The sequence below is a fragment of the Pleurodeles waltl genome, chromosome 7, assembly GCF_031143425.1.
Source record: "Pleurodeles waltl isolate 20211129_DDA chromosome 7, aPleWal1.hap1.20221129, whole genome shotgun sequence".
NCBI classification, from domain to species: Eukaryota; Metazoa; Chordata; class Amphibia; order Caudata; family Salamandridae; genus Pleurodeles; species Pleurodeles waltl.
Genome location: NC_090446.1, coordinates 558,916,345 through 558,939,578, shown reverse-complemented (window position 1 = coordinate 558,939,578; position 23,234 = coordinate 558,916,345). Strand labels below are relative to the sequence as shown.

General features: G+C 43.9%; 1 protein-coding gene across 2 annotated transcripts in view; it reads right to left on the bottom strand.

Moving 5' to 3' along the window:
* Positions 1-23,234, bottom strand: part of LOC138304340 (zinc finger protein 468-like) — a 127,309-nt gene that overhangs the window by 47,855 nt on the left and 56,220 nt on the right. For both annotated transcript variants that reach the window (XM_069244309.1, XM_069244308.1), the window contains exon 8: positions 23,102-23,194. In XM_069244309.1, the coding sequence (XP_069100410.1) occupies positions 23,102-23,194 (93 nt within the window). The remainder of the gene's footprint in view (positions 1-23,101; positions 23,195-23,234) is intronic.

The following is a 23,234-nucleotide window of genomic DNA, read 5'->3' as shown; positions in this document are numbered from 1 at the left end:
TTGGGCGTGAGTTATAGTTAATATAACTGCTGAATTTCTCTGTTTTTGTGTGAATACAATGTGAACCTAACTATAACATTCCTGTAACGTTTGGTTTTTTAGTAAATATATATATATATATATATATATATAAAAACAAGAAATTCACCACACTCCACAGGGTCCTGTGTGTAGCTTTTATTGAATTGTGTGGATATATATATATATATATATATAAATACAAAACATCACATCCCTGAGATAAAAGGAGATGCTCGGACAGCGTTTGTAATTGCATACATTGTTTTAATAAATAGCAAAAGCTTCCTTACAACGCGTTTCAGCAGTAGCCTTGATCACATATGGGACGGCTAATTCGATTTGCGTATTAAGTATCCTTTCAACCACAAACATAAACGACAGACTAATTAAAAATGTCTCTACAATAACACAAAAAAAGCAGCGGCCATCTTGGAATATCAAGTACCTACATGTATTTACACATTCTCTGAAAGGATATCTTCGACTATATAGATAATATGTAGTTGTTAAACTTTATATACATTAATCAGAATTCCCTTCATAATCCTACACTCAACATCTTTTATTTCTATAGTTATGTTTTCCTTGTATTAGCTCTATTATGCAGTAATATTCCAATACATTTATATTGTCATAGTCACATTTTCAACTTATATTTGCATTCTATATTTTCTCTCCAGGTATGCCAAATCTCCAAGTGAGCCACATTCTACCCCAATTATGCACAAACACACTGATAATTGTTCCCAGCTGTAGTTTTCCTATATAACTTAGTTTCACAACATCTTTTCCAGTAACGGTGAGCTGTTGTATTTCTATATTCCTTCTTTCCCGCCAGCCCAGTTTGCTTTGCGCACATTGTATAGACGTGTCTCTTCCTTTAAAGTTGTGATATTTCTTATCCTTTCTACTCCATGTGACGTTCTTTTGTCATGTTTATTGCTTATCTAATATTCTATCTTTCCTACATGATCTTTTTCTTCAATGTTTCTGCTGATATATGTATTTTAGGGGACTTTATGTATATATGTATATAACTGCATGTACAGCTATGGATTGATGCTATACAATGTGCTTCATTACTACTTGCTATTCTGATTCAAGCATGTGAATCTATAAAAGTTCAGATACTGGAGTAGGAAAATAAGTTACTTACCTGTAACTGTAGTTCTCCAGTATTGGAATCTTTCATAGATTCACATGCAACCCTCCCTCCTCCCCTGAGAAGCTCACCGTTCCTGTTTTTCTTCAGATACTCTAACACTCGTGCTTTGGAAAATCTGAGGGAAGGGAGCTTCTCTCAGGAGGGTTCTAGAGGGAGGGGAAGCCTGATTGGCTGGGGCTTGCTTTTGTCCTTTTTGCTCATAAAGATAAAGATAGGCTACTAAAGTGAAAGCCTCTGGGCCTTTTTTCATTGCAGTAGCTTATATATATATTGCTGTTTTGATACACCGGGGGCTCCCATCTCGACGACGAGGAAGGATTCAAGCATGTGAATCTATGAAAGTTCCAATACCGGAGTAACTACCTATCCCTCTCCTTCTATCTATTCTATGCAGCTCTCACCCATATCTATTCACCACGCCACATAATTCCACTACACAAATACACTTCATACCACACAATTCTACACTGTACAATTCCACAAGTAACAATTAAAATACAAACCACAAATTTCCACTCCACACCACATACATCCACTACACTCCAAACCAAAGCACATAAATAAAATAGATTGTCATTTTCAAAGCCAATAGCCCTAACTCTCGCAAATGTGAGACCTATTGCATTGCAAATGCTTTTTTGTTTTGCAAAGAACTTTGGCACAGTTTGGTGAATCTTCACAAAATTTTCCCAAAAAATACAACACTCACTTCAGCTGCTGTCTGGAAAGTTACAAGGTGATCCGTCCAGCGGGGGCCGAAAAAAAGGAGGGTCCCAAAACTGCTCCTGCGCTTCGTCTTTTTTTAATCCCCCGAATAAGCCAAGTCCCGGGGGTGTAGTTTTTTTTTTTGTAACGGGGCACCCGCCTGACCCCACTTAGCCCTGGGGACACCCACCTCCCTGGGGCTTGAAACAATTAATAACGCAGGGGGCACCCAGCTCCCCCACAGTCCCAGGGACCTCCACCTCCCTGGAGCGCTGTTCGTAGGCGGGGGCCACTGATTGGCCTGGGGTCTGCACCCGCCAGGGATGGCTCCTGCTATGTCCCGGGGTTCCCACCCCCGGGAAATAACTGTTTGCTTTTGCTTGATGGGAGCTGACCTCTCCACCAAGCAAAAGCAAACATAACTCTGCTTTCTGACAGCGGGATCTGTCAAACAGGTCCCGCTGTCAGAAAGTGGAGTTTTCATCTCAGGTGGGACCGCTGGGGAGGCCTTGAGGCTCCCCTGTGGTCCCACATAGCCTGTAAAGTGCAAAAAATAAATAAATAAAAACAATCGAGTGGGACTGCAGGGGAGGCCTTGAGGCTCCCTCTCCGGTCCCAGGTAGCCATTAAGGGGGAAACAAACTGTAGCATAAAGAAATAAAAGATATTGCGTAATGGTGAAGGTCAAAGACCTTCACACTGAGAGTTTAGGATTCGACTCCAGGTGTAACCGTAGTAATTTCTCTCCTTTAATTACTTTTCAACTGCAAATGTTTAAGGCTCATACTGAAAGGTGATCTTACTCTTTTTAATTGTCAAATACATTTTTCTTTTCAATTTGTCCAGAAATAACTCATTCTAAGCATATCATCCATCAAAGCCTTAATAACTCACTCTCTCACTTTCTTTCACTCTCTCTCTTTTAATCTCTTTCTCCCACTCACACACCCACTCAGACCCTTACGCACCTACTCAGACACTCATGCACCCACTCACAGACCCACTCAGACCCTTGTGCACCCACTCACAGCACCAGTCAGACCCTCACACACCCACTCACAGACCTAGACACTCACTCATTCACTCACAGACTCACTCAGACACTTATGCACCCACTCACAGACCCACTCAGACCCTTGTGCACCCACTCACAGCCCCAGTCAGACCCTCACACACCCACTCACAGACCCACTCAGACTCCCACACACCTGCACAGACACTGACACACCCACTAAGGCACTGTGCAGGCATTCTCACACCAGGACAGAGACTCTCACAGTCACTCTCACTCCCAGATACACCCTCTTACACCAATTCTCATGCCCAGAGAGATAGGCTGCAGCCAATTCTCGCCACACATGGGCACAGGGCCGTGTGCAGAGGAGGGTTGGGTGATTAGGGGTTTGGCGCAGGGACTGTCTGCAGGCCAGGCCTTGCAGGCAACTCCTGCTGCAGACAGGCGAAGATTGTGCACATTGCAAGGTTGGGTGCTCATAGGGGATTGGCCTTAGGGCCTGGTTGCAGGGCAAAGGCTGTGCATGGCGGTGGTGAGATAAACGCATTGTAATGAAAATTGATATATGTTAAAAAAAACATTGAAAATCACTGAAAAAAGCAAAGGTTACAGTGACGTTATAATTAGGCTCACATTTTAAACATACAAAACTGTAGAAATTCACCTGTTATAGTTACAGTTATCTCAAGTAAATACAACTCATTCCCTAAAGTAACTATAACTCGCACCCTCGCCATGCAATTACCCCACAAATTATGGCACTCGTGACATCTTCTATAACATCATTGATAATATCAATGTAATATTTGCAGTAACAGTTCTGATGAAAAACCTATGCATGGCGGGGTGCGAGTTGTAGTCACCTTAGGCCACGAGTTATAGTTATTTGAGATAACTCTAACAGGTGAATTTCTCTGGTTTTGTACGTTTAAAGTGTGAACCCAACTATAACGTCCCTGTAACCTTAGGTTTTTCCAGTGAATATACACAAGTATATATATATATATATATATATATATATATATATATATATATATATATATATATATATATATAATTTTATTATAATATATATAATATAATATATAATATATATATTTATATGGAAAATGTCACTTACCCAGTGTACATCTGTTCGTGGCATGTTGTGCTGCAGATTCACATACTATGCATATGCATTCTGACATCTAGTGTTGGGCTCGGAGTGTTACAAGTTGTTTTTCTTTGAAGAAGTCTTTTAGAGTCACGGGATCGAGTGACTCCTCCTCTTTGGTTCCATTGCTCAAGGGCATCGACTCCATTGTTTTGTTTTCCACAGAGGGTAAAGGAAGGAGTGATAGAGTGTATAAGTGAAAAAAGAGATGTCCATGCAAATGTAAATGTATATACATATGTACAAATGTGTTAACTTAAACGACTACAGGCTTCCGGGGAGGAGGGAAGGTGCATGTGAATCTGCAGCACAACATGCCACGAACAAATGTACACTGTGTAAGTGACATTTTCCGCTCGATGGCATGTGTAGCTGCAGACACACATGCTATGCATAGACTACAAAGCAGTTTGTCCTCCCAAAAATTAGCGGTGGCTAGCCTGTAGGAGTTGAAGTTGTTTGAAATAATGTTGTTAGAACAGCTTGTCCTACTCTGGCTTGTTGTTGTGATAATATGTCCACAGAGTAGTGTTTAGTAAATGTATGAGGTGTTGACCAAGTAGCTGCTTTACATATTTCAGCCATTGGTATATTTCCTAAAAAAGCCATTGTTGCACCTTTCCTTCTTGTAGAATGTGCCTTGGGAGTGTAGCATGTTTGTATGCACCTTACAATCCATCTTGCTAAACCGTGTTTTGATATAGGATTGCCTGTATGTGGTTGTTGGAAAGCCACAAAAAGTTGTTTAGTCTTTCTAAATTGTTTAGTTCTGTCTATATAGTACATCAAAACGGAGTGTTACAAGTTGTTTTTCTTCGAAGAAGTCTTTTCGAGTCACGAGACCGAGGGACTCCTCCCATTTCGGCTCCATTGCGCATGGGCGTCGACTCCATCTTAGATTGTTTTCCCCCGCAGAAGGTGAGGTAGGAGTTGTGTATGCTAGTAATAGTGCCCATGCAATGGAGTAATGTACATAATGTAGTTTAAAGTAATATATTTACAAATATACAGATGTTCAAGATCAACTTCTAAACGGCTACAGGCTCCCGGGGAGGCGGGTGGGCGCATGTGAATCTGCAGCGACTAATGCCACGAACAGATGTACACTGGGTAAGTGACATTTTCCGTTCGATGGCATGTGTAGCTGCAGATACACATGCTGTGCATAGACTAGTAAGCAGTTATCTCCCCAAAAGCGGTGGTTCAGCCTGTAGGAGTTGAAGTTGTTTGAAACAATGTTCGTAGTACTGCTTGGCCTACTGTGGCTTGTTGTGCTGTTAGCACATCTACAGAGTAGTGTTTGGTAAATGTATGAGGCGTAGACCATGTAGCTGCCTTACATATTTCAGTCATTGGAATATTTCCTAGAAAGGCCATGGTAGCACCTTTCTTTCTAGTTGAGTGTGCCTTTGGTGTAATAGGCAGATCTCTTTTTGCTTTAAGATAACAGGTTTGAATGCACTTAACTATCCATCTAGCAATGCCTTGTTTAGAAATTGGATTTCCTGTATGAGGTTTTTGGAAAGCAATAAATAATTGTTTTGTTTTTCGAATTAGTTTTGTTCTGTCAATGTAGTACATTAACGCTCTTTTGATGTCTAATGTATGTAGTGCTCTTTCAGCTACAGAGTCTGGCTGTGGGAAGAACACTGGTAATTCTATTGTTTGATTTAAGGGAACGGTGATATGACTCTTGGTAAAAAATTAGGATTTGTCCGTAGAACTACTTTATGCTTGTGTATTTGAATAAATGGTTCTTGTATGGTAAATGCTTGAATCTCACTTACTCTTCTTAAAGATGTGATGGCAATTAAAAATGCAACTTTCCATGTTAAGTATTGCATTTCACAAGAGTGCATGGGCTCAAAAGGTGGACCCACGAGTCGTGTTAAGACAATGTTGAGGTTCCATGAAGGAACTGGTGGTGTTCTTGGTGGTATAATTCTCTTTAGACCTTCCATAAATGCTTTTATGACTGGTATCCTAAATAGAGAAGTTGGGTGCGTAATTTGCAGGTAAACTGAAATTGCTGTAAGATGTATCTTAATGGAAGAAAAAGCTAGCTTTGACTTTTGCAAATGTAGTAAGTACCCTACGATGTCTTTTGCAGATGTGTGTAAGGGTTGAATTTGATTATTATGGCAGTAATAAACAAATCTTTTCCACTTATTTGCATAGCAATGTCTAGTGGTAGGTTTCCTAGCTTGTTTTATGACCTCCATACATTCATGTGTAAGGTCTAAGTGTCCAAACTCTAGGACTTCAGGAGCCAGATTGCTAGATTCAGCGATGCTGGATTTGGGTGTCTGATCTGTTGTTTGTGTTGCGTTAACAGATCTGGTATGTTTGGTAGTTTGACATGGGGCACTACTGAAAGGTCTAGTAGTGTTGTGTACCAAGGTTGTCTTGCCCATGTTGGTGCTATTAGAATGAGTTTGAGTTTGTTTTGACTCAACTTGTTTACTAGATATGGAAGGAGTGGGAGAGGGGGAAAAGCGTAAGCAAATATCCCTGACCAACTCATCCATAACGCATTGCCCTGAGACTGATCTTGTGGGTACCTGGATGCGAAGTTTTGGCATTTTGCGTTTTCCTTTGTTGCAAATAGATCTATTTGTGGTGTTCCCCAACTCTGGAAGTAAGTATTTAGTATTTGGGGGTGAATCTCCCATTCGTGGATCTGTTGGTGATCCCGAGAGAGATTGTCTGCTAACTGATTCTGAATTCCTGGAATAAATTGTGCTATTAGGCGAATGTGGTTGTGAATCGCCCAATGCCATATTCTTTGTGCCAGGAGACACAACTGTGTTGAGTGTGTCCCTCCCTGTTTGTTTAGGTAATACATCGTTGTCATGTTGTCTGTTTTGACAAGAATGTGTTTGTGGCTTATTATGGGTTGAAATGCTTTCAGCGCTAGAAATACTGCCAATAGTTCTAAGTGATTTATGTGAAACTGTTTTTGGCGAGTGTCCCATTGTCCTTAGATGCTGTATTGATTGAGGTGTGCTCCCCACCCTATCATGGAGGCATCTATTGTTATTACATATTGTGGCACTGGGTCTTGGAAAGGCCGCCCTTTGTTTAAATTTATACTGTTCCACCATTGAAGCGAGATGTATGTTTGGCGGTCTACCAACACCAGATCTAGAAGTTGACCCTGTGCCTGTGACCACTGTGATGCTAGGCACTGTTGTAAGGGTCGCATGTGCAACCTTGCGTTTGGGACAATGGCTATGCATGAGGACATCATGCCTAGGAGTTTCATCACCATTTTGACTTGTATTTTTTGTTTTGGATACATGGCCTGTATTACATTGTGAAACGCTTGAACCCTTTGTGGACTTGGAGTGGCAATCCCTTTTGCTGTGTTGATTGTCACCCCTAAGTATTGCTGTGTTTGACACGGTATAAGGTGTGACTTTGTGTAGTTGATTGAGAAACCTAGTTTGTGGAGGGTTTCTATGACATACTTTGTGTGTTGTGAACATTTTTCTAGCGTGTTGGTTTTGATTAACCAATCGTCTAGGTACGGGAACACATGTATTTGCTGCCTTCTGATATGTGCAGCTACGACTGCCAGGCACTTTGTAAAAACTCTTGGCGCAGTTGTTATTCCGAATGGCAACACCTTGAATTGGTAATGTATCCCCTGGAATACAAACCTTAAGTACTTTCTGTGTGAAGGATGTATCGGTATATGGAAATATGCATCCTTTAGGTCTAGTGTTGTCATGTAGTCTTGTTGTTTGAGTAGTGGAATTACGTCTTGTAATCTCACCATGTGAAAGTGATCTGATTTGATGTAGGTATTTAATGTTCGGAGATCTAATATAGGTCTCACAGTTTTGTCTTTTTTGGGTATGAGAGTAAACTCCTGTTCCTTTCTGGTGTTTTGGTACTAATTCTATTGCTTCTTTTAGTAGCAATGCCTGAACCTCTAGTCCTAGAAGATCTATATGTTGTTTTGACATATTGTGTGTTTTCGGTGGGACGTTTGGAGGGAATTTGAGAAATTCTATGCAATAACCATGCTGGATAATTGCTAGGACCCAAGTGTCTGTTGTTATTTCCTCCCAATGTTTGTAAAATTTGGTTAGTCTCCCCCCCACAGATGTTATGTGTTGGGGATGTGTGACTTGGAAGTCACTGTTTGTTTTGAGGAGTTTTGGGACTTTGGAACTTTCCTCTATTCTTTTGGAATTGTCCCCCTCTATATTGTCCCCGAAAACTTCCCCGCTGATACTGGCTCTGGTAAGTGGGTCTTGTCTGTGAGGTTGTGGGTTCTGTGCTTTGTCCTCGAAACCCCCCTCTAAACTGTGTTTTTCGAAATGTGCCTCTGCCCTGTGGGGAGTAGAGAGCGCCCATGGCTTTGGCCGTGTCAGTGTCTTTTTTAAGTTTTTCGATCGCAGTGTCCACCTCCGGCCCAAACAACTGCTGTCCGTTGAATGGCATATTCAGCACAGCTTGCTGTATTTCTGGTTTAAATCCTGATGTACGCAGCCATGCATGTCTCCTTATTGTTACTGCTGTGTTGACAGTTCTAGCAGCTGTGTCTGCAGCATCCATTGCTGACCGTATCTGATTGTTGGAGATACTCTGTCCTTCTTCTGCTACTTGCTGCGCTCTCTTTTGGAACTCCTTGGGCAAATGTTCTATAAAGTGTTGCATTTCGTCCCAATGGGCTCTATCGTATCCGGCCAACAAAGCCTGTGAATTGGCAATACGCCACTGGTTTGCTGCCTGTGCCGCCACCCTTTTGCCTGCTGCGTCGAATTTTCTACTTTCTTTATCTGGAGGTGGTGCATCTCCTGAAGTATGTGAGTTTGCTCTTTTGCGCGCAGCCCCTACTACAACTGAGTCCGGTGTTAGCTGTTGTGTGATGTACACGGGGTCTGTTGGTGGCGGTTTATATTTTTTCTCCACTCTTGGAGTAATGGCCCTTCCTTTTACAGGCTCTTCAAACACTTGTTTGGAGTGTTATAGCATTCCGGGTAGCATAGGAAGACTTTGATACTGGCTGTGTGTGGACGACAGTGTGTTAAAAAGAAAGTCGTCTTCAATGGGCTCAGCATGCAGGCTGACATTATGAAATGCCGCTGCTCTCGACACCACCTGTGCGTAGGCTGTACTATCCTCTGGTGGCGACGGTCTAACTGGATAACATTCAGGACTATTATCTGACACTGGTGCGTCATAAAGGTCCCATGCGTCAGGGTCATCTTGACTCATTCCTGTATGAGTTGGGGATTGCATCATTGGTGGAGTGGCTACCGGTGATGGTTGCGGAGAGCATTGTGGAGATGGTGGCGGGGTTACTTGTTTAGCCACCTTTGCCTGTGGCTGCTTATCTTTGTCCTGAAAGGCAAGTTTGCGTTTCATTTTAATCGGAGGGAGAGTACTGATCTTCCCTGTTTCTTTTTGGATATGGAGCCTTCTTTGTGTATAGTCTGGCTCTATTGTTTCCAATTCCTGTCCAAATCTATGTGTTTTCATTTGTGTGGACAGTCCTTGTTCCTCAGTGTAGGAACTCGTTTTCGGTTCCGAGGCCGGATGTTTCGGCGACAAAACCTTCTTTACTTTCGGCATCGTGGTCTCTCCGTGCCGACCCATTTCGGTGCCGCTATCTCGGTGCCGAACCTGCTCGGAGCCACTATCTCGAGCCCGAGATTGCTGTGTGGCGGTATCTCGACTGGAGTCAGATGACTTCGCCCCCAGCGTGCCCTTTTTCTGTGCCGATGATCGGTCACCTATTTTTCGGGTTAAGCCATGGCCTGTTGGCGGTGGCGTCCCCTGGGCTTTAGTGGTTTTTTCGTGAGTTTTGTGTTTCGACGTCTTACTCACGGTTTTCGGCGTTTCTTCGGGATCGATCTCATCCGAGTCTGATTCATGGATGGAGAATGTTTCTTCCTCCTCCTCGAAACGCTCTTGTCCTGTCGGCGCCGACGCCATTTGCAGTCTCCTTGCTCTTCGGTCTCTTAGTGTCTTCCTGGACCGAAACGCTCGACAAGCTTCACAAGTATCTTCCTTGTGTTCCGGCGACAAACACAAGTTACAGACCAGATGCTGATCTGTATATGGATACTTGTTATGGCATTTTGGTCAGAAGCGGAATGGGGTCCGTTCCATCAGCCTTGAAGAGACACGTGGCCGGGCCGACCAGGCCCCGAAGGGGGATCGAAAAAACCCCGAAGGGCCACCGGAGCTCTTCAAAAGTCGGTGTCGATCTGTTGTAACTAACCCGATACCGAACTCAAACAATACCGACGATTTTTCCGAGATTCTAACTAACTTTCCGACCCGAAACACGGAGCGAAAAGGAACACGTCCGAACCCGATGGCGGAAAAAAAACAATCTAAGATGGAGTCGACGCCCATGCGCAATGGAGCCGAAATGGGAGGAGTCCCTCGGTCTTGTGACTCGAAAAGACTTCTTCGAAGAAAAACAACTTGTAACACTCCGAGACCAACACCAGATGGCGGGATGTGCACAGCATGTGTATCTGCAGCTACACATGCCATCAAACATATATATATATATATATATATATGTATATATACACACACATACACACCCATACAGAAACATTTATACTTACCTCAATTAGATTTTCCATGCGGGGTAAAGGCATATGTGTGGTAAAAAATGTGTGGGAAAGTCACTGCTTGCTAAATACTGCTTTGTAAAGGTTGTTTCTCTTTATAATACCATTACACAGAACATTCAATCAAAATTGCTAAACTGGTATCTTAAGCCAGGGTGCACAGAGGAAGCAGTGTATGTAATTTGGGAAAGGTTCTATCTTAAAGCTAAGTAATGGAACACATGAACCAAGGACATCTTAGCGTCCTATGGATGGCCCCACTAATCCATTTTAAACAACCACTCAATTTTTGTATGTACTTTGCTAAGTTGTGTTTCTTTCAGTAAATTTGTTTTATTGTTTTGCAAACAAGAAATTCCAAGCAATCTATCTGAAGTTGTAGCTTTACCATTTCAGACAGTGCATTAACATTACCCAATGTCTGGTCCCTCTGCTTTTTCTGGTAACCCCAGGAAGTGGACGTTGTTGAGGTGCGATCTACCCTCTACGGGTTGAGGAATGACATGATGTGAGACTGTCTATTATAGACTCTTGTTGGGGATTTATTCAGGTAACTATAATTTAAAGTCTAACACTGGTGAAAATAATCCCACCAAGGACCCAGCATTGCATGTTTTATAGAACATCCTTTAGATTGAGGCCAATGCACAAACTCCTTAGGGGATTCGAGGATTACTGTAAAATAGAGAACATCTGGGTCAACAACTAACTCACAATGTGCCTGATCCTAAATTACAGAAGCAATCTAAGTAATACATTTAAAATCTATGGAATGCCGCTGGATTGCATGGATCATTATGACTATTTGGGGGACAGATTTGATGCAAGAATATTCTGGGCCATTTTGAGCCAAGCTGCCAATATTGTTCTAAGATTGACTAATCATTGTGATAGCAGATTAATTGCCCCTGCTCTCAAGGCATATTGAGCAGAGGCTGTAGCTGTTGGTCTCTACAGGGCCAAGCAGTGGGGGGCATAAGAAAGTCTTTTGTATGGTGAGATTTGAGAACCTATCTCTAAAACAACTTCTTCATCTTAAACCCGGGACTCCATGGACGCTCACAGGTTAGAGCTGGGCCTTATTTCTGTTGACCAGAGTGTGGCCCTCTGATCAATCTTGTACTGGATTACAATTTGGATGAAGCCTGAGCAAAGCAACTACCTCAAAATATTGAGTGAGCTTTGTGCAAATACCAAGTAAGCTACGTTATCTTGGAACAACTACGTAGCTGCCATTTTGAACTCTGTAGGCTGCTCAGATTTTGGTCCAATCCCGAGGGCATGTCTGCAATGAATATGCATCTTGTAAAAGAGAATTTTCGGTACTAAGATATAGCTCATTTGAGCGGCAAATTGGTAATGCACTTCCAGGTTTTTAAACCATTTCCTGTGTATAAACATTACTTGGACCAATTTACTCAGGAATAAAAAGAGTACCATTTATAAGATTCAGATCAGGTATACCGCCAGCTAAGTCTTAAAAGTACCAGTGTAGTTTGTGCGTTATAAGGACAACGGACCAACATGGTGCACGAAGTGTGAACTTCGGCTCCAGGTGAGCCAGCACTTACTCGGTGATCCCAGGGCCCATCAAGCACGCCCACTGGCCATAGAGTGGAGAAACTGCTGGTGAGATAGGCAGCCCTGGGGACAGATTATCTCCTGTAATAGGCCTGATACACTGCAGGGTCGTGCACCCAAGATGGCGAACGGTCCTTCCAAGCCTCGGATGACGCATATGGACTCCCGCTGAGGACATACTTGGTCCCTCACGCACCGTACTTGGTGCGAATTGCCCAGACAGCACTTCCTCACCCCCGTCTCTCCAGAGATGACCATCGGAGAGGAATGTGCAGTGGTGGCATCACAGAGGCACAATCCACCTGATGAGCAACCAGCAAAGGCCGTGGGTGGACACAATAAGGGGGTATGCATTTTTTTTTTCAGTGCTGTTTCCTACTTGTGATCCAAAACAGTCATAAGCTCATGAAGCAGCACCTTAACTACTCACCCAAGGCTCCCCGAAGCCTGCCAAATGGGTGTTAGACATGGTGAAGGACAAGGGCCTGAGGTGGTCCCAGGTCAACTGCCTCAAGAAATACACATTCAGAAGCACTGGAGAGGCCGGCGGAATGGACAGCCCGATGGACACTGGGGGCGTGACCAGTGACAACTGGGCCCCACTATCAAGGCCTCCATGACAGCTCTGGAGACAAAAATCGATACCAGGAAAAGCAGAGGGACCAGACGATGGAAAATTCATTGAAGACTTCCTATCCACCAGGGTGAGTATTAATGATTTCTTCCCTTAATATGCATTAGAGTGGACTCACAGAGTACCTGGGATTGCACCAAAACTCAGCATCCAGCCGAGACTGATAAAAGCCTGATTTCTTAACTTTAAAGACAGAGATTCCATACTATATGTGGCCGCCAGCAGGACCCATTCCCCTTTAAAAACTAAATGGTCACGGTGTTCCCCGATTTCACAGAGGATGTACAGGTGAGACGGTGGTACAAGGTTAAACAGGAATTGAGAAAATGCAACCTGAAATTCTCAAAGCAATACCTGGCAAAATTGAGAATACTCGACGCTGGCAATACATAGTTCTGCACCTCTCCAGAGAAGCCCTGCGACTGGCTAGATGGGTGCACCCGGATGGGCCATGGCGGCGAAGGAGATCACTGAATCCTCCCCACCATGGAATGGGGGGGGGCAACAAGTGATAACTCCCAAGATACACAATGGAGTTCCAAGCAGCTGCTGATACAATAAATGTATACGATTTAAAAACTGAAGCTGCGGTGGCTGGCAGTCGGCAGGGCTATGTGACTGCAAATCGTCCCTCAGTACAAACAGCAACAACAACTTGCTCCTGGCATAGAGACCAAATTTGAATATAATACTGACTTAATCAGGTTTGATGTTGGGTAGGGAGGAGAAACAGACACCACAGGTTTTGGAGGAGTAGGTAGTTCTATACTTGTTGCCTCGGAATGTAGGGTGGAGGGCTTGACACGGTTGATGGTACACTCACAAGGGAGCTGGTTGGGGCAATCATGCCCTATTTTATGACTTTTGACACTGTGAAGGGGGATGACGTCTGAATGACAAAAACAAAATCCTTACATTGCTCTTATGGAATGTGAATGGTGTGGGGAGTAGGCTAAAGAGAGGGGCGGTATCATGCATTCTGGTTAGACAGAACATGGATATATTTCTCCTTCAGGACACTCACTTAGTGGGTAACAACTGTGGGAGGGGCCGCTATTCAATGCTGTTACACTCTGGCTTCTTCGCAAGCACCAGGGTAGTGGGTATGCTGGTCAGAAACTCACTAATCCTGCTGGTCAAGAAATGCTGGACCAACTCAGGGGGCTGCTCTGGAAGGATGGGGACTGGCCTCTGCAGATCCCAGAGGCAACCACGATCGTAGAGGGGAGGGGGACTTAATTCTTATCATGGAGGGGGAGTGGACAGGCTCTCACTGGGCCAGTGATACCTGGGAAGGCAAACCCACTTACTGGTGTTTATCAAGGCCATGAGAATGCTGGACATCTGGCAGTAAGCCCCCTCTACAGAACAACACTACTCCTTCCCAGTTGGGATGGTGAGTTCCATGTGTAGGTTAGGCCATTTTATGGCCCCTTAAGACGCATGGGGGGAAGACACCATGACACTTGCTACTTACCAAGGGGCATTTCAATACCCTCTCGGATATATACACCTGACTGAGAGAAGGTCCGGGGTGGAGGGGTGGTGAGAGTCCTGGAAGCTAGATCCACCATGAACTGAGAGACTGGAACACATGCTTCACATGCAAATAAAAAAAAAATCCTAACTGGACTTTTCTTGTCACACAAACTGAAAATAAAAAGTAAAACAGTTGACATGAGCGAGCCGATTCAAAGTGCCACAGCCACTGTGAGCTCGAAGGAGCACACAAAAGGAAAAAAGTTCACTTGCTGTCAAAGTTATCGGCAAAAGTACAACTATCCATGTAACCGGGTCGATGGCCAAGACGAAGGCAAAACTACCCCAAGGAGGGACAAATGTCAAGCATTTATCAATGATAAAAAAGGATTTTTGAAAGGCAAGCTTATGAACAAGTGATAGTGATGGGCATGCTGTGGGCGTGGTTAAAAGCCCAGCTACATACCAACACGTCGGAAAAGCAGAACTTGCGCGCAGCTATGCTCAGCCTAAAAAGAGGGCAGAGAGGGAATCAGAATGTTAACATGAAAATCTGAAACATGTTTTGACAGTAAGATCATATAAGTTATCAGTAGGGGTTGCCTTAACACCTGCAGTAATATTTCCTGCCACAGCTGAAGTGAAGGAAACCCTCTACTGCATAAATTATCCTGATACTACATTTGCAGCCACATGAAATAGTGAAACTATATGCACCAGCAAACAAGGTTAGGTACAACCGATAAGCGTATGCAAACCAGGTTGTAGCTGCAATACTATGTAGAGACCATTTGCCATGTAATGGGCCTCTTTGTCTTGAAGTAATTGCCAAAAATAAAACAAATCAGTGAAACATGTTGACCTTCGTACACTCTCTTTTGACACATTGCTAACCCATGGGAACAGGTTTGCTCACAAATGAGCTAGAGGACACAAACACACTGGTGCTTTTAAAAAAAAAATCTTTTTATTATGCCGTGAACAAAAACATGAATAGCTACACCTGACATTAATGTAGCACACAGTTTGAAAATCAGTGATTCATATATATTTGATGGATGTAAAGCTGACAGTTTGACAATTCGGGCAATCAATCAAGGTCCCTGTGAACCGGTCATGGACCCTACATATTTTTGAATTTTTGAGGGCATCCTTTGCTTTTTACATATTGTGCGTTCAGCCTACATGCACCAATCCATTCTCACCTGTCATTGTGTAATGTGGGCATGTCTCAACTCCCCCATTCATGAGCAGTTTCTCTTTGGGCCATATTAAGGATCACTTTAAAGAACAATATTGTGTGATTAGGTAGGGTTCTGTCCCACCGTATCCCCATTGTGCCCAACTTGCTCGTCGTCTCCACTGGCATCTCTGCAACTGTGGATAGACACCATCTCACTTGTGTCCAGAACGGTTGGATGAGTGGAAAGTCCCGGATAGTGTGTGTCAGGGTTCCACAATGGCAACAATCTCTCAGATACCTGCCACTATCAGTCCTACCCATCAGGAGCAGTCAAGTTTTGGTGAGGTAAGTACGGTGGAGGATTTTCAACTGTACCAGCCAGTTGCTGGCCTTGTTGGCCACCTTCTGAGGGTGTTGACATACCTCCCCTCCAATCTTTATCTGCCAGGACCCCCAGGTCCACCTCCCACGTAACACGGCCAGGGAAAGCTGGTAGTTGGACACCAACGTCCTATATGTTAGCAGTTGAAACTCCAGCTTCACCGTGTCGGGGACCTCACTACCGGCAACCTTGGAGTGCGTGTTCGACCTGTAAGTATTGGAAGTACTGGGTTGTCACTAGTTCAAATTGGGTCTGTAGATCGGAGAAGGGGAGCAGGCTCCATGGGCCACCAATGTCTCCCAGTCTTAATATCATAATCATGTCCCATTGGTGCTTGCATTCCAACCCCTATAAGGCTCCCAGAAGGACCAAATCCCATATTTGAGTCTCCAGCATGAGCCACTCCTGCCATTCCATTATTTGGTGGCTTATTTCCATAGTTTTATCACTAAGTCTGTCGGGGAAGGGTGTCGATGTGGCCTACATTTGCTGTAAAGCTTCTGCAAGTATGCCTAGGGGGCAACAGTTTTCTTTCTGCTTTTAATGTGGGTTCTTCCTGTGGGACAAACATCCAGTCATTGAAAACTAGCAGTTGTGCAGCACAGTAGTACAGACAGAGGTCTGGTAGGCCGAGTCCCCTGCTGCATATGTCTCTGGACAGGGCTTGTGGTGCAGTGCAGGGGGTCCAGCCATCCCACATGGATTTAAAAAAAAATCTTCTGGGACCTCGAATAGTGTATTCTGTAGCAGGTAGAGGAAATTGGGGACCACAGACATCTTGTACAAGGTCGTCCTGCACATCGGAAATAGCGGGAGGGTTCTCCATATGTCCATACGTCCCTTCTGTAACTGTCCAGGACCCGGCTCAAATTGTGCCTTGATATAGACCCCAAGTATCAACCCCCGCCCTGCCGGGGGACACTGCACAGGACACACTCAGATCTCAGGAGTTCAGGGGGTAAGCGGAAACATGACAGATTTCTGCCAGTTGATACATGGCCCTGGGTATTTACTGTATGTTCTATAATCACCAAGTTCTGGGTACAGACTTTAAGGGATCGGCTAAGTATAACAATACATCGTCCACACAGACAGGGATAACAACCTCCCAATTCACTGTCAATCTCAGTCCGCGGATCTGAGCGTCTGCCTGCACCCTGCATACCAAGGCTCCAAGGTGAGAGCGAACCACAGTTGACAAAGGGGGTGTCCCTGAATTATCCCATGTCCTAGGGCAAATCAGAAAGACAGAGAACCCCACTGACCCACACCCAGGCCATCTGCTCTGTGTATAGCAGACGGATCCAGGACACACACTCTCCTCCCTCAATTCCCATCTTGTCCAGGACTGCCCATAGAAAATCCCATTCGTCAAAGGCCTTTTGGTTATCAAGGGCCAATAAAATGACTCGTCATGCCTCCGTCACTCTTCACACCCTCCCCACCCCTCAGGCAGTCACTTTCAATTCAAGGTCAGCTACCTCTCTTTTTCATTCCCACTTCTTTCCTGTGATGTAGGGTGTCAGACATCCTCTAAGGACAGACTTATAGCCCTCCCAAGTGCTTATATCAGACAACACTGTCCCTATATTTTCTTTTAAATAAAAGCTCTGTGGTAGAGGTCATATTTTGCAGATGCTCATTTTTTTATTTTTTTTGCCACAGGTAAGGAAAGTTCCTATTACCCTGTGGATTCGCTCTGCTAAAAAACAAGCAACAGTGCCACCTGGTAGACTGTCTTAAACTAAATGCCTCCTAAAGGCCTAGGACTGACTTACATATACGTTCAGAAATACCTGAGAGCCTAATTTTAGGGTATGACTGAAATGTGGGCTGTCCTTCTCCAAAGGACAAGCGGAGGCACAGACATAGGTGTATTAAGTACCATGCACCACGAAATCCTGTGAAAATCTGCAGCGGTATGTAGTGCAAACGGCATGTATTTACAATGGGCCATGTTAGTTGGGTCATCAGCCATGCAGCTATAAAGAAATAAGACACAACGTCAATGTGCTCTTTGAGCTTTTTTTTTCTTTTGGCTAATTCCACATAAGATCATGTCACACTACATTCCATGACTAGCTGATTTTGCTTTGCATGGAATGCGGAGGGTATGTGACCTATTTTAATCACGTTCTAACCTTCTTATACATATATTTTCTGAAGTTTGACGCTACACATGTCAATGGCATTTAGCACTAGGCTTGTGTCACCTGGGTCCCCGAAAGTGGAGTCGACTCACCTACAGAAACAGAAAAGCCTGTTTCCTAATTTGCTCCTAGGGACAGCAGGGCATTAGGCCCCATGCTCTGTTATCTGTTTGCTGTTTGAGCCCCAAGTGCTAAATCCCCTTTTTAGGGTCGAGCCTGTGAGTTTATGCGCTAGCGCATGGGTCTGGCATGCAAGACACTGATGTGTTCAGTGAAGGGCTTGGAGCTTGCCTGTTGCTCACCATTTGTTGGATTTCGTGGCACTCTTCTCTACAGCCTCATTATTCGTCAAGATATGTCTAGCATCATTTCTGTTTCTCTGTTTAGAGCAGGGATCAAGAACTAATTGATTTCAGCTTCATTAGTGCCCGGCTGCTTGCTCTCGACGTGATCGAGGTACTATTTTGTTCAAACTTCTAGGTCCCTGCAAACAGAAGGCTTGTAACTGGCAAAAACGTGCCCAGCAGCACAAACAAAATTGCAAAGTTTTATTTTTTAAAGCTAACTTTAGTTTATTTTGCTGTCGTCTTTTCTCAGTTTCCACTCATGTTCTTTTTTTGTTTTTGTTCATGGGTGCTGTTGTCAAAAGATGACAATTAACTTGTTTGTTTTTGCAGTTTTATAATTTGCATGAACCCGACCCACAGGTATTCCCCACCATGATCACCAGTTACGTTACACAAGGATAAATTAATTTTTCAGAAGGCAAGGGGAGAGTAAGTGATTTGCTCAGAATCATGCGATGTTTAGTCTGATGCTGAGACTCGAACCTGGTTCCCCAGCTCCAGAGTTGGCAGCTCTGTCCGTTTCGACACACCCCTTTTTCACTTTCCTCCTTTTATCCCCATTTCTTCCCTCATTCTTCTCTCCCAGAGGAAACCAGACCTGGCATATTTCATTCTGTTTTCTCTGTCTATCTTGGCTCCCTATCATCTCTACCAATCTGTTCTCTCTTCTCTTTTCTGACCCCTCTCTCTTCCCATTTCTTCCCTCCCTTCTCTGCTCTCCCTTGAATCTTTTATGCATGTCTCCTGGTCTTTTGTTCCATAACAACTGAATCCCTTTGTTCTTTTTCTTGTCTTTCTCTAGCCCCTCACTTTGTGACTCTTTCTTACCTTTTCACAATTCCTTATCCCTCGTCTCTTCCCCTTGCTTACCTTTTGTCCCAGTGTCTGTCCATTTCTCTCGTCCCCATCTCTTTATTATACATCCAACTTTCTCCCATTGTCCCTCGTTTTTATTATCTCATCCTAGATTCTTCATCCCCCACTTCTTTTGGTCCTCCTTTTTCTCTCCCGTATCTTTCCTCTCTCTCCTAGCCCCTCTGTCATTTTCACTTCCTCCATATCTCCCTTTATTCTTTCACATACACTCAATGTCTTTCTTCTCTTTCCTTCTCCTGTTCCTTTTACTCTCCCATCCCTCCCTGTTTACCTAGTTGACGTGCCTCCAAATACTGAGTTATGAAAGCTTTCTAGAATGAGTTACGAAAGCTTTCTAGATTCAGTCATTAAAACAGTTCAGTATCATGCGTTTGTTTTTTGTCTCTGTTTCTTGTTTCTTTTTCTCCTTCCTCTGTGCCTCATTATTTTACAGTCTTTCCTTTCCTGCTCTCCTCACCCTCACACTCTCTCTTCACCATCTGTACTCCTCTTTCACCCATTTTCTCTCTCCTCTCTTTTGTTCCTCTCCCCACTTCCCTGAGGCGCCGCATCAGCCTTGTGAGTCTTGGTGCGGTTTCCATTCACCCTCTGCCATGTTGGCATTAATAGCCATTGTGTGCCAAATATATTTTTAATAGGAAGGCTGCGTGTGACGGTGGCCTCGCTCCGGGTCTTTCTGCCCCCACCCCTGCAGGCCTCCTTCTCGGCCCTGCAGTGAATGAGCCAGCTCTATAGATCTCCTCCAAAGCGCCTCCCCCTTCCCAGGCTCAGGGGTGGTATAATGAAGGCTTGTCTGAAAGCACGGAGGCGTGGACAAGGAGCCCATCTCTGCAAACAAGTCTGCTGTGGGGGAGGGGGGAAGCTTCCCTTGGTGACCTGCCATCTTAATGGCAGCCATTTTCAGGAAATTATTGGTGGAACCCAGTGCTTACATTGTAAACCCCTGCACGTGGCCTACTCCAAACAATGATACAAATAAATCTTGAGTTAGTTTGTACAACATTGGCCGCAGTTTCTTGAAATTCACTGCCCATCTGCCTCGCTGAATGTCGGGGTCCAGGCTATAGGTACCTGCTTAAATGCCCCCAAAACCCCCTCAGGGGTGATTTCAAATACAAACACGGCCTTCCATTGGCCACTTAATTTGTGGCCTTTCTTGTACATTTTGTGTTCTTGCCCCTACCCCTCTTGACTTCCTCATGGCCAAAAGTGGGGCAGGGGTGCCATTTCCCATTGCCTTTTTTGTGCCCTTTCTTCCTTTGGGCACACATTTTTCCTGGCATTAGCAAGGTTTCTGCTCCGGCCCCTCAAGCCCCCTGCAGCAATGAGTTCCAGGGCCCAAGGTTTTTCTTAGGATCACGCTGCCAAATGCTGGAGTAAAGGATACATAAGCTGCTAGTCTTGATTTCCACCTCATACCTCTTTATTCTGCCACCCTATACTTCTGTCTCTGTATCTAACACTTCTAGATTATTTTCATCCCTCTTCTTCAACTCCCATATTTCTCCCTTTGCTGCTTTTCTGCCTTTTGCTCTGGATCAAAGTTTGAAAAAGAATTCTCTGTAGCCAAAAGCCAGTGTCCACCACCTGCAACCACCAGAACAAATTAAGCAGTGATCATCCCATTAATGATTATACAAGCAAGTCCATGGAGCCTGTGGTACATGGGATGCCCGGGACCATAGAATTGAAGTCCTGCAGAAAAGTCCTTGGAGAGACTGCACTCCCCTCTGGATGCATCCTCTAAAAAATATAGCTGGAATATTTATTTATTTATGTTCGGAGTTTTGTAAAGCACGGACTTGTGACGAATTGCTGCTTTGTATCTCTAAGAGCAGATAAATAAGTCTGCAGATACTGATGGTTCACAGACTTTGTCCTAGTTTCTCTTAGCTCCTCATGGCTTTTTAGTGCCTTGTGTTGCAACGGAACTAGGTAAGGCTTGAGTTCCTTGTTCGGAGGAGACCAGATGTCCACGAAAGTTGTACCCGTAGGGTGTAATCTTTGACGAATGTGTGACTACGAGGCCACCCACACCCATCTCCTCCATGGGGTGCTCCCTAGTTTAGCGCAGGGACCTCATCAACAACACGCTGATTAAGAGAATCTCCATTTAGTAGGACAATTTAACAACCTATACTAGTCAGTATGGGTTGTATGTGTGTTTGAATGGACTGCATGATTGACATTCAGAATCTAGGGAATATGGGATCCCTGGAACCTGAAGAAAGACACGGACCCTCTAGACCATATGGCTGAAACTTGTCAACCCACTGGATGCTGGGGTTATAACGACTCCCTTGCATCATTGTATACACAGTTTTTAGGTTGAGCAGGCAAGCACTTTGACCTGTTGTAAGTATTGTGGGCTTTTAACCACGCCCTCCTCACGCCCATCACTTTCACTTGTTCATGGGCTTGCCTTTCAAAAATCCTTTGTTATCATTGGTAAATGCTTTACATTTGTCCCTCCTTGGGGAGGTTTTGTTACCCCCTTGCAGACTGACCCCGTTATATGGATAACTGCAGGATTGCCAATATGTTTGACTGTGAGCAAACTTCTTTTTCTTTTTGTGTCTCTCCTTCGCATTCATGCCTGCCAGGGCTTTGAATTGGCTCGCTTATGTCAACTAATGTTTTACTTTTCACTTTCAATTTATGTGGCAAGAAACGTCCGCTTAGGAATTTACAACCCCAATAGCTTTAACTGGAGCAAATGCAAGACCCATTGCATTGGAAATGCTTGTTTGTATTTAAATGAGCAGTATTTGAGCAATGCCAATTCTAGAAGTGTTTTTGTTCTACCTGGACAGATGTAAAACACAGATGTAGGAAATCAAGTTTTATGGCGTATGGTGTTACTGCAAGAAGTAATCTTCAACTATAAGAGTTAGCCCAAGATGAAAAGTATGGGAAACGGTTTCCCTCTTCTGGAAAATCCTAAGGGTGCCTCGTTGGAATGAGAGTATGCAAATGAATCCCTTTTGGATAACATCCTACTTGCCAAAAGTATACAAACCATTTCTGTCAAAGTCAGTTACTGTTATTAGCAAGCACTATTCGTTGTATTTCTGCACAAAGTCAGATTCCTAAATATGTTAACCTGTCCTCGCATACTCATTTGGGGGGGGGGGGGGGGGGGGGGGCTGGTTCCGATCTTGGTGCCCTCCTCCATAAGACTTATTTTAAATGGCACACCACTCAAAGTAAACATAAATCATATTTAGAAGAAAACAGAAATATACACCTGTACCTCAGAAAATAAATGAGTTTTTAGTAGAACAGTCAGTGAACAAGAACATATTTGCTAATCAACAGATATGGGACTCCAGTGTAGGTGTCTTGTGTAGATTTCTAACTGTCTCATCCTATGTCTCTTAAGAGAACTCATGTTGAGCACTCCTCTTAAAAAGAAGGGAACAGTGATGAGCCAAGTGCCTTTTTTTGGGCTACAGCATCAAAATAAATTTCAAACCTCTAACACTAATCTGTATTTTCATTTAAAAAATCATTATCTGACATTCTTCACAAAATGTGAGGTAATACACAACTGCAGCATTGATTCTATAGAAGGCAACCGTATGTGAGACCCAAGTCTATAGGTCAGTTTGGCTTCAAGATGCCCCATTCCCACTTTCTACAGTAAAATTTTAAAAAATCTGAAAATCCTGAAAAGGTAGTCCCCCATTAATATAGTATTACTGTAGTATAGTCTGCAAAGACAAATTAACGAACTGGTGAGAAATGATTGCTTCTCGACAAAGCTTGGCAATCCAAACAGCAGCAGCTCAAGAGACATGAAACTTACCAGGGCCGGGGTCAATATCACCCTGTCCTCCCTCTCCACCAGGGTAAGCCATCACATTCACCACTGCCTCGTCGCTTTTGCGTAAACTAACATCTGTCAAGAGAAACAGAGATCTGAAAGAATGACACGTAAA